Source organism: Pinus tabuliformis, chromosome 2_1 (genome assembly GCF_031772625.1).
Source record: "Pinus tabuliformis cultivar Carrire ecotype Pingquan chromosome 2_1, CPIR1, whole genome shotgun sequence".
Lineage (NCBI taxonomy): Eukaryota > Viridiplantae > Streptophyta > Pinopsida > Pinales > Pinaceae > Pinus > Pinus tabuliformis.
The window spans coordinates 148,268,434-148,281,305 of record NC_142299.1 but is presented as its reverse complement, the minus strand read 5'-3'; the positions used below and the strand labels follow the sequence as shown (position 1 = coordinate 148,281,305).

The 12,872-nt window shown below is 36.0% G+C and overlaps 1 protein-coding gene across 2 annotated transcripts; it reads left to right on the top strand.

Moving 5' to 3' along the window:
* Window positions 1-1,296: 1,296 nt before the first annotated feature.
* On the top strand, window positions 1,297-8,636 carry LOC149199181 (putative methyltransferase PMT17). Of its 2 annotated transcripts, XM_089402325.1 has the most exons (11): window positions 1,298-1,977; window positions 2,155-2,246; window positions 2,422-2,510; window positions 2,709-2,779; window positions 2,985-3,064; window positions 3,202-3,869; window positions 4,688-4,898; window positions 5,059-5,359; window positions 5,641-6,030; window positions 6,156-6,233; window positions 8,160-8,636. In XM_089402325.1, the coding sequence occupies exons 6-11, from the start codon at window positions 3,207-3,209 to the stop codon at window positions 8,398-8,400; spliced, it is 1,884 nt and encodes a 627-aa protein (XP_089258451.1). In that variant the 5' UTR covers window positions 1,298-1,977; window positions 2,155-2,246; window positions 2,422-2,510; window positions 2,709-2,779; window positions 2,985-3,064; window positions 3,202-3,206; the 3' UTR covers window positions 8,401-8,636. The 2 variants fall into 2 exon arrangements, with proteins under 2 accessions (XP_089258452.1, XP_089258451.1); XM_089402326.1 differs by lacking the exon at window positions 2,985-3,064 and having other exon boundaries at window positions 1,297-1,977.
* The last annotated feature ends 4,236 nt before the right edge of the window (window positions 8,637-12,872 follow it).

Below are 12,872 nucleotides of genomic sequence, written 5' to 3'. Positions count from 1 at the left end.
AGAATGCATTACCATTAAACACATTTGAGATGAAAACTTGACATTTATCAGAGCTTCTTTGAATAACATATCTGCCAAAACATTATCTTCCTTGTATATATGAAAAACTTGAACATCATCATATTACTTCTATAACTTACAAATTTTCTTTTGCCATAATTCTAAATGAAAAATCTTTAAATCAACACATCCATTGAACCAGTCTGCAAAGACTTTTGAATCGCCATATAATAGGAATACTCTTACTTCCAAAAATAACAAAAATAACAATCCTTATCACACACTACATAACCAAAAATTTAGGTGTAAAATTTATACCCAGTTTTCATTTCAAACCATACTATAAAACTGTACAGATCCTTTACCTGCACAAGTTTGATTTAAGCAGACTGATTACCATCCCATGTAAAATGATATGAGTCTTTAAATTAAACACCGACATGTTTATGGTAATAACAAAATCAGTACATTACGTTTAAGCCTGTAACAATGTCAGGGATTCTATACACGAAAAAATATCTTACACAGAGGAACCGGATTCCATATGGGCAAAGTTATCCCCTGCCTCCATGTGCAACATGATGGAGAAATTCCTTTTCTGATATCATCTGGTCTCATAATTGACATTTTTTTTTACGAAGAACGAGCGTTTTACAGCCTTTAAGATATCCCTTTATGGCATGTTCTACTTTTAAATATCTTCCAGCTCTTATACAACGTTTGACAAGTTTAGAAGCCACACACAATTCTGGTAACGGTCCTTCCTCAACCACGAGAGCACATTTTCCAATGATACAGGAGACAGGAACACTTTTCACAGTGAAGGCCTGCAGTTATTTCTTCTTACATTTAACAACCTCCTCAGTATAATATCATCAGCAACAAGAAACAATGGTAGAAGAAGAATCATCTCTTAACATTGGAGAAATAACTCCAATGGGGTATTTTTTAATCTCTGAAGAAGTCAATGACAATATTCTATCAGGCCATGCAGGTTCTAATACCCAATTGTCTATTTATTTAGCTTTTGAGATTCCCCCAATTATTGTACCTTTTCTGGGATGAAAACATGAGAGTTTTCTTATCAATGTCATTTTTTTTGTACATTGTGTTTTTCTAATGTAAGTGGGTTGGCTAAAGGTATATTTGCAGTCACCAAGTGGTGGGATTTACTGTCAGAAGCCAAACGTATGTTAAGTGGTGGGATTTACTGTCAGAGGCAAAACATATGTTGATTTCAGACAGTGAAGCAAGAGAACAAAACCAGCTGCCATATAGTCCAAACTACTAGCAATTTAGGGTCGGGGTCAGGAAAAATGAAGAAAATAAGAGAAGCCTTCTTGGTTTCATTCAATATTAAAATTGGTTTGTTTGCCATGTCAGTCCTAAAAAAATGGAAGACTGGGTCTAGGCATAGGTAAAACCTACCAGAGGAATTCAGGCCGTATTGATACCCAGATATCCACGTCCCCATATGCTTACGTCCCATTAAAGATCTTTAAGATTTGTAACTGTAGGCACAGACAAAGAGGCATCCTGAAAAATGACAGAATGGTGGGGGGAGGAACGAGGCAAAGTGGTGGAGGGAAAAACGGAGAAGAACTAAAATAATTTATTTATTTTTTAGTAGAAGAGAAGATTCTACCTTTGTTGACCATTTTCGCGGACAAGTTGATGGCAGATAATCACAATTTTGGTACCATTGATACTACTCATAGAAACTCGAGAGGATTGCATGATAACCTCGGCAGGTTGTTTCTGGGAACGGAGTGTAGGTGAAGGACCTGAAATATCGGGAAGCAGCTAACACCTCTCACTATCTTCCTTTATATGTGTTTTTGCATTACTGGCAATCACTATACTCATGACCATTTTCTGATTCTCGGAGATTTATGAGACTTATCGCATGAGATTACTGGAAGCTGTGCTCGCAATTCATTGGAGGAATGATTGTCAAGGTGCCCAAGTTGCTATCAGGTGAAATTTACATTCCAATATCAAGTTGGGCTTTATTTTTGTCTGAACTCTTTGGTGCCCATGAGGTCTAATCCAACACCTGCAGTATGGATTTCTTATCATTCAGCCCAATAGCATATATGCTTATTTAGTTCTTCGTATTTTGCATTTCATGATACTAACAATCACTATGCTCAGGCTCAGCTGCTAATTCTTCAAGATTCATGAGATTCAGAGCATAAGCTCATTGTAAACAGTGATTGCAATTCGTTGGAGGAAAGATTGCCAAGGTGCGCAAGTTGTTATCAGTTGAAATTTCTTTTTCTGAATTCTTAGGTGCCTATAAGATACAACCCAATACCTTTAGTTGAATATAATTCTTATTATCTAACCTATATGCCTAATTGATTCAATATCCTGTATATATAGTTTGCATTTCATGCTACTAACAGTGACTATTCTCAGGCCCGCTTGCTAATTCCTCGGGATATATGAGATTCAGAGCATGAGATCATAACGAGTGATTGCGATTCATTCAAGGAAAGAATGCCAAGGTGCGCATGTCTTTGCAATTATTTCAATTCCAAGTTCAATCGGGTCATAGTTTTGTCTGAATTGTTCGGCGACCATCAGGTCTAGACCAATACCTGTAGTTATATAAAAAATTGTTGTCTAATCCAAGTATGCCTAATAGATTCATTATTTTGTACATATATTTCGCACTCCATGATACTAAAAATCACGATGCTCAGGCCTACCTTCTAATTCTTGGAGATTTATAAGATTCAAGGAAATATTGCGAAGGTGTCCAAGTTTTTAGCAGGTGAAATTTCCATTCCAAGCTCAATTTGGGCTGTATTATTGTCAAAATTCTTCATTGTCCATAAGGTCCAATCCAATACTTGCAGTTCTGTGGAATTATTAGTGTTTAACCCAATAGTATATGCGCCTAATTGATTCCATATTTTGCATTTCATTTTACCATCACTATGCTGTGGCCCACTTTCTAATGCTATTATATATAGCAGATTCAAAGCATGAGATCACTATAATCGTTAATTGCAATTCACTCAAAGAAAGATTTCTAAGGTGCCGAAGTTGGGATTAGGTAATTACCCATCTTAACCTCACTTTGGGTCGTAGTTTTGTCTGAATTCTTCGGTGCCGATAAGATCTTAAGCCAATAACTGCAGTTGTGTGGATTTTATATTTTTCAGCCTTTCACAGCCGCTCATGTTTTTGCAGGCAAGATGGTGAAGGACTACAATGCAACAAACAGATTTTATCAGTTTTATTCTCAGAAACGAAGTGTTATGCAGATCATTGCGTTACTTGTGCTGTGCTCTTTTTTCTACATTCTAGGAATATGGCAGAACACTTATTCGACACCCATAATCCCCTCCGGACTGGATTGTTCTAAATACAAGATCGAGATATCATCATCTTCATCTGTTTCCTTAGATTTTGAGGCCCATCATATGCTGGGAGTGGATGATATTTCAAATTCAAATATAAGTTTCGCACCATGTGATATGAAGTACAGTGAGTATACTCCATGTGAAGATCCTGTGAGGTCTCTCAAATATGACAGAGAAATGCTCAAATACAGAGAGCGTCATTGCCCAGAAAAGCAGGAGTTATTGAAATGCCTTATACCTGCTCCGCCAGGCTATAAGAATCCATTTTCATGGCCCAAAAGTCGAGATTTCGCCTGGTTTTCCAATGTACCACACAGAGAACTCAGTGTAGAGAAGGCTGTGCAGAATTGGATTCAAGTTGATGGAGATAAATTTCACTTCCCCGGTGGTGGAACCATGTTTCCTCATGGTGCAGATGCTTATATTGAAAATATCAATAAACTGCTTCCTTTGACTAATGGATCAATCCGGACTGCCATTGACACTGGCTGTGGGGTATGTTCTGTGCTCTTTCCTTCATTCCTTATGATTTCAAATTCTTGGTAATTTAGTGCCCATTTTGAATTCAAAAATCATACTAATTGAGGAGGTTCTCAACTAAGATATCCTACCTATGTCAAAAAAAAAGCCCTAGGTACCATAAGTAATGGAGAGCAGATTCTATGTTGTTGATTCGTACACGCAGGCCAGCTGAGTATGGCTGGGATGAAATAGTTCTGGAATTGGCACCATGGGTCGAATTCAACGAACTGAATACCTTCCAAAAAGAATCACACCATCATGGAAAGGTTCTCCATGTTATGGTTTTCAAATGAAAAGCACCAATGGAATTTCACTTGTAAAGTGAACACATCATGCATAAGGTTTGTCAACCTTATAGCTTGCTACCTTCGGTACCAGTGGAGTTTTGATGGGAATCTTTGATCTCAATCTGGGAAGAATTCTTTCCAGTCCATATAAAGAGTCCTTCTGAGGAAAGATCCTCTCCGCCAAACCTGTCCCTCATTGCCACCTTAGACACTAGATCTCTGATCAACCCGTTTCATCCATCCTCACAGTTAATATGTGAATGTTAATTTGCACTCGGTAGCTTTTTGTCTTTGGTTGCATAGTTCAGTGGTCCTCAGTTGATTCAGAGGTAGTTGTTTAAGTTTGAAGTGTTTGTAGAATATACTTGCTTGAAATCAGAAAATATAGTAGAATGAATTGGAGCACAGTGAGTTCTCTGTAATACATTTGGTTTTCCAGCTAAAAGCATAGAATAAGAAGTCCGTAAACAGTATGCTGAGTTCTCCGTAATGCAATTTTTTCAGGTCGCCAGCTGGGGTGCTTACTTGTTGAATAGGAATATCTTATCCATGTCCTTTGCACCACGGGATTCACATGAGGCACAGGTGCAGTTTGCTTTAGAGCGTGGTGTTCCAGCTATGATTGGGATCATGGCATCTCGCCGGCTTCCATACCCAGCAAGGGCTTTTGATATGGCTCATTGTTCGAGGTGTCTGATTCCATGGAATAAATATGGTATGATATAAATTCTCAACTTGATCAGAGCCATGAGGTCTGTTTGGATTATGAAAAACTAGGAGATCTTGTTCTTTTGATGTACAATCCTGTTTTAGCTACTAAATATGTATGCAATTCTTGATTATGTGTCTCTTCTGTCATCTGTTTTTATCATCAGATGGTATCTTCTTGATGGAAGTTGATCGGATCTTGAGGCCTGGTGGTTACTGGATTTTATCTGGGCCTCCTATAAATTGGAAGAAACACCATAATGGCTGGCAGCGAACAACTGAGGACTTGAAGCAAGAACAAGATGAAATTGAGGATATTGCCAAGCGTTTGTGCTGGAAAAAGGTTGTTGAAAGGGATGACCTTGCAATATGGCAAAAGCCCACAAATCATTTTAACTGTATTAAAATTAAAGCGAAAGTCTTCAAGGTTCCACCAATGTGTGAAGATGGAAACCCTGATTCTGCTTGGTATGTACTTTTTTCAATTTATAGTCTATCTGCTTGGTATGTACTTTTTCAATTTATAATCTACACAAGGAGAAAAATTTAACTATTAGATATTAAGCTTTTTCTTTGATGGACTGTTGAAACATAAAAAACTCCGTTTGACAATCTGTTTCTTATACTTCATTTTGCAAAGTCCAGTGTTCCTAGTTCCTTTTCGGCCAACGTTCTTCGTTACTGCTGATTATATTGCATTAGAAAAAACAATAGCAAGATTGCTAACTTGTCTTGGAATGGATTATAAGGTACAAGAATTCGGAGACTTGCATAACCCCTCTTCCACAGGTCAAGGATATTACAGATATTGCAGGAGGGGCTCTGGAAAAATGGCCACAAAGGCTAACATCTGTTCCTCCCAGAATAAGCAGTGGAAGTATCCCGGGGATTACAGCTGAAAATTTTACTCAGGATACAGACCTTTGGAAAGCTAGAGTGTCATACTATGGAAGTATGATAGGTGATCTTAAGAAAGGAAGATACCGCAACATCATGGACATGAATGCTTATCTGGGTGGTTTCGCTGCTGCCTTTGTCAATGACCCTGTTTGGGTTATGAATGTGGTGCCATCAGATGGTAAACACAACACACTTGGTGTCATATATGAGCGGGGATTGATAGGAACATATCAGAATTGGTATGCCCGTGTCTTATTCAACAAAGTTTTAGGTCCCTTTAGTATTGCATCATTTAGGTAATCTGTTAAATGGAATACCCATGTGGAGGCAGTTCAAGATTAATGTATGTATTGCTTGGATGCAGGTGTGAAGCATTTTCAACATATCCCCGGACATATGACTTAATTCATGCCAATGAAGTTATAAGCATGTACCAAAACAGGTGATCTATTATCTGGAATCATGAGTGACATGAATTTCTGTTCTTTTATCCTTTTCTGTTTAGAAAGCTGACAGTTATACTAGCTTAAATTTATCTCAACTCCAGATCTATTAAACACTGATAGGGGTCACAATAAAACAAACAGGTGTACACTGTAAACTTCTTGCTGCTTAAAATATCTAGATTAAGATGGATCTATTCTATCATCTTCTATTTATTTATTTTAAATTGCATGATGAAATTAACCAATGGTGTTTAGACATCCAACCTCCATTTTCTTTTCCATTTTAGTTCATAATGTTACCCATGGATGTGACACATCCTTTCCACCTGAGCTGTAGAGTGCATCACACTTCTCTCAATGAAATGACTCGAGAGTCAAAGGAAAGCAATTGCCATCCTTCATTGGGTACATAAGAGAGCGATCTGTTATCTGGAAGCTTGCAGGACAAGAAATTTATATTTTTAATCATTTTCAATTTTGGTTTTAGAAAAATGATGGATGACTTTTAAGGAAAGTAAATCCACCTCTTCCCAGAATACTTAGAAAGCCTTCATTAGATAAGACAGGTGTCTTGTTATCTTATACCTTGAATGGCATAGATTTTTCTTTTCTTCTTCTCTGAAGAAAACTGATACTTAAATGACTCGAAGGAAGCAATTCCCATTCCCACATAGAGTACATAGAAAGCCAACATTACATCAAAAGACATTTCCCTATCTACCCAAGCTAGTAGGCTAACAGAATCAGATATAGCTTCTCCAACGAACATATCACAAGCGTTTCTTAAGAAACTCAGAGAATCTTGGCATTGAATAGCTATAGAATATTGAATTGAAACTTTGTTGATTTTAGTTAGTTTTTCTGCGGACAAACCTTCAAACGTCTGGTACATCATTTTTGCCATAGGAAGTGTAAGGTGACTATTCTAATAACACCCCAAACCCTCCAAGCATGCTGTGACAGCACCAAGGGTCCCCAAAAAGGATGGCCCGCCAGCAGAAATGTGGTGTGACTATTCTTTTATTTTAAAACCTGTGATATTTTCTAAGTTCATTCCCATGCTGTAGGATCTTTTATTTTGCAGCGAGTCAGCGGAAGTCTTATAAAAAATGCAAAAAATTATAGTGACAAGCCCTTGAATTTATCTGCTAATGCCTCAATGAAAACACCAAGAAGTGCAAGATTTTGAGTTTAACCACCAAATAGATGACAAACTAATGAAAATAATTACAAAATGAACAGATGCCATTAGGCCTCAAATACCACCAGCTGAGTACAACATCATATACGCATGTAGTAAAACCCAAACGAGGCATATCAATGGGAGTGAACCCATTACACTGTTCGGAAGACCTCGTTGAATTGCTCTATCTCTTCGCAGAAGGGTTCGATGTAGCTGCCATAAGATCTATCAGAAATCACAATTGTGGAATATGCAATAGTTCAAGATTAAAGATGAAATTGCTCAACTGATTGCCAATAGCCCTAAAAGAGTAAAGGACCTAGGCTTCCCTATTGTTTAGGTTTGCAGGCCAGCAAAGTACTCCAAACTTCTAGTCATATGAAGAACAATAGGCTGATGCCTCTTCAATTTGTATTTCATTGCAAAGGTTCCTTGCACAGCAACAAAAAAATGGTTGTTTTCCTTTCTTGCGGTCCCCTTTTTTTTTAAACTACTGGATGTGGATCCATAACCAAAACATCAAACTGAGGATATGACACTGTTTTTCTTTTACCTTTCTTTTTGTTGAAACATTGAAACTACTGAAAATGGACAAAATCAGTTATTAGTTCCATTGAATTAACATTCATATATATGGTTTTGGGAATGCTTAGAATTTCGAATATTGTTGTAAACATGTGTTTCCTGATATTTTTTTCCAGACTTTTTAAGATTTATAACAGGAAGGATTGTCGTGCAGATGTGATATTACTGACATTCTGCTTGAGATGGACCGCATCCTCCGCCCAGAAGGAATAGTGATCTTCAGAGATGATGTGGATGCTCTGGTGAAAGTGAAACATATAGTTGATGGGATGAGATGGAAAAGTCAGCTTGCAAATCATGAGGCTGGTCCCCTTAATAGGCAGAAGCTACTCATTGCAGTTAAGCAATACTGGACTGGTACACAGAAAGAAGGAACAGAGTTAGGAAATTCATAGTCATATACCTATGTGTGAATTCATAAATATAATTTTGAATGGTGTCTGAGGGAGCTGAAGCAGCTTTTATTCTTCTTGTTTTGGATTAATTGATTGAGATTGCCATGAAAGATTATCAGATTTGTGTGACAGGGGGAATGTATTAATTCATGCAATCATTTTTTATGCCTATCACTGTAAGAAGCTGGGGGCTTTCCAATAATACAAAGAAATTCTACTTGAATAAATCTTGTTCTTACTAATATGAAGGGAAATGATAAACAAAAGCAAGCTGCCGTTGATATTTGGATATTCTTTGGGTGGATATTAGTAGAATAGATAAATCTTAACCTCTGATTTAATGCATCTAGATGGATTTTTTTGGGACACTACTAAGTTTTTCTCATTTTAATTTATTGGCGTTGGCTACAAAATATGATGCATTTCTTCCAGAGTTACAGAATGCACTTCACTTCTCTTCGATACACTTTGAAACAGTATGAGAAACTATTAACAAAAATTTGAATCAGAGAAAACACATCCATACAAATTTTAAAAGAACACAAATTCTCCCTATAAAAACAATTCCTAAATTTTATCATGTGATTTAATTTTATTTATGATATTAATAATAATTCAAAATTTGTTTAGGATAATGTAGTATTATGGTGTCAATGTAACGGGCTTTATAATATTGAGATTACTTCAAGATTCTGTGATGACGAACTGTTTTTCTCTATCAGTAATTTATTGGGTCCCAGCAAAATAGGTCACATGAATTTTGAAGAATGCAATGCAAGAAAAAATGGGGTACAGTTTGTTATTGAACACGGCATGTTATGGAACAAAAAGCATGATCTTGAAAGAATCTCACTTGGAAGACTGTCACTGTGGATGAATATTAGCATATTCCTGAGAAAGTGGGTGGGATTGACCTTTTAAGGAATAAGACTGGGCCCTTTAATTTTAAGTATAATGATGGGTGGATTAAAAATCATTTTATCTTTTAGATAAATCTAGAGTTAAAGAATTTTTTTTAACAAAAATATGGTTAATTTTTGTAGTACTTTTAAGACAACCTTTATGCATGCAAAAACTAAATAGTACATGCATAAACTAAATAGTAAAGGTATGTATGGAAAATAGGATATTGAATAACAACAATTCAGAAGATTATAACTTTCTAAAAGTTGAATAATGTCAGAAAATAAAGACAATGCAAAAACTAAATAGTAAAGGCATGCATGGAAAATAAGATATTGAGGAGATTATAACTTTCTAAAAGTTGAACAATGTCAGAAAATAAGGATAATGCGTTTACCGGTATAGAATTTATAAGATAGTTTTGGGTTTGAAGTGTATCACATGCCATGTCATAGGGGACACTTTCCAAAGCTAGCAATGGAATTGAACAATTTAATAATAACACTACAGGTTACTAGTGACACCAACATGCTCTTTAATGAGTGGTTAAAAATTAGTACTCGAGTAATATTAAATAATGTATGCATGTAAAATTGATTTATTACCGAGTAATATTAAACCATGTATGCATGTAAAAGTGATTTATTATCATAAAATGATTTCAAGCTACATAATTAACGTCATTATTATATATCATGGCAGGATCACGAAAGGAATAATGTATATAACATCTTGACTGCAAAGCAATAAGAGTCATACTTTAGTCAATACATAACATGAATTTATACATTAAGGTGATGTGGGATGCTAGAAAATCAGAAAGGTAGAAAGATTTTCTTATATAGATAATTACTTATGATTCTTTTATCTTTATGTTCTTCTTTTATCTTTATATTCATCAAGCAATTACCAAAACAATAGCACAAAGACACTAGATATAGGCGAATAGCCAGGGAAAAACCCCTTTCTAGGGGAAAAACCAATCAGGAAATATTCCTTAATAACTTCTTTGAGATAATCCAAGAATATTGACCTAGACAGACTTCCTCCACACCAAGTCAACCCTTTCTTTCTTCTTGCAGATGATAACCCTTCAATAGCAACTTCAACCTAGCAGTAACTTGCAGTAGCATCTTCGACCCAACAACTGGCAGCGACAGTAGTAGCAACAACTTTGACTAGACAAGAAAGACTTTGATCTCCTAGAGGAATCCACCTGAGAGAGAGAGAGCCCAAAATTCAATTTTCTCCTTTTCTTCCTCTTTCTTCAATTTCACACTCCTTTTGCCTTCCTTCCTTACTTTGCACTTTTCCAGCTCTTTCTTTTGGATATCGAACTTGCTTGAGAGAAAGTGAATTTCTCCAAATGAATTCGAACTACTCTAATATATACGCTTCTGGTGAGGTAGAATTACCCAGTTTGCAGCCGACTTGGTGTGGAGGGGACAAATAACATATTTGACTCAATATTAATTCTTTTTACATGATTCAAAAGCCCAAGCAGGGTCTCTTTTAAAGTACAATGACTCTAAAGACTCAAGATAAATCATATAAGTCCTCAATGGGGACTTTGACCTAAAACATGATGACCCAAGCATGGAACCATGCTTTAATAAGTCAATAAAAATAATAATAAAAATATCTTCTTCATTCTTTTGATAAATACATTTCATTGTGACTCAAATAACTAGGGAGGCATTCATAATAACAAGTACAAGGAAGATCTCAAAACATATGAACTATGAAGAGTTTAGGCACCGCAATGTCATGGACTAGATTCCTGACCAGGGAAATCTACTGAAGGTCTTCCAACAGTTTTAGGCACTCATGATGCCACGGACTAGGTTCCTGACCAGGGCAATCTATCTGAGTGGGGCTAAGATGGACTAAAGCCTTTAGCCTTTCTAGGTACCATCAGGCTTACTTGCTAACCATCAATCCAAGGATCCAGGTGTGTATCCGAGGTCAGATCTCTATGACCAACGCCACCCTCCCTACTTCGGGATCTAGACATCAACACAAAGTGTTGACCAGATGACCTCCTAGGTAATGTGTCTTACACATAAAGCCATCAACACTCCCGATTATTCCAATTGGTAGCAAAACCTCCCCAATCAAACATATCGATAACAAATATCTCTCGTGCAACCATCTTGCTATCAAACCTCTTGAGATATTTACTTGTACAAACACAATCCTAATCAGTAACAAACTTACAAATATACGTAAGAAAACAAAAACCTCCAGGGTCTTCTAGACAACTGATGTTGCTTCTCAATTATCACAGTAGGAATTTCAAATGAATCTTAACAAAAGATTCAATCATACATCTTCCTTTCCTACTTCACATGCAACAACATATTCTACAAGTAGATCTCGCTTTCCTTATCTCAGCAACTCTTCAAAATGTATTCTCCAATTTCTTCTTTCAAGGTGTCCATCATGACTATGATATGCCCTCCCTCTTAACTAGGGACATTTCTTTTATCTATGCTCCTTCTTAACTTAGGGAGATCAAATTCTTCTTATGACATTGGATAATATTTCATGGCTTTCATCCTTCTCATCATAGTTATCATAATCATTATCATTCATATAAATTTCTTCATCATGCTTATCATATCAACTCTATTTACGAATATCTTCACCATCTTGAAGATTATGTACTTACACAACTTAGATAGCAAGTGAAACCAAATACATACATATAAAAGCATGAAGTTAACTATATCAGAACTTAGTTAGGTTCATAAACCTAAACTTAGTTAGGTTCACAAACAACAAGAAACACATACTTTTATACTTCAACTACATACCCAAGTTTTGTCATAAACCCTAGATTTCATCATCAAGACTTCTAGTACCTCAATCAACATAACAACCTTCATTATATATATGGATTCAATATTTCTTCGAGAGGCATGACATACCCTACTGCATTATATTGCAAACCCTAGAAGCATTTCAAACAAATGCATTTAACAAATTTAGTGCTCATATGCTAGAATTTCACTAGGATTTAGTGCAATATCCTAGATTTCATACATGAGCCATTAAGCTTCAACAATAAAAAACCAATCACAACTCAATTTTAGATTTCAACAATCTTTCAACAATATTATATTATCACATTGTCATCATATATTAAATATTTGAACTTCTACTAAGTTTTAGTTACAAAACCCTAGAATTCACAATCATTATCATCCTAGAGAATCAACCTTTGACTAGGGATTAGTTAAAAACCCTACTACTTATGACCATCAACATTTAGGTCAACACATATATCTAGGATTCCATCATCATGCACAAGAATATCATAACATGTGTTAGTCAAATCCATTGACACAAATATCAATATTTTAAAGTTAGACTTATAACGCACTTGATCAGAATAGGGTTTCGATCGGACAAACACACATATAACTAGGATTTCATTTCTAGGAAATTATAAGGGTCTTTCGTATACATCCTACCAAACCCTAAGGATCTAGGGTTTCAATACATAACACAACAAACCCTAAGTTATCAATACTTCAAAGGTTTGGGATTTTAGACATCACCATTCA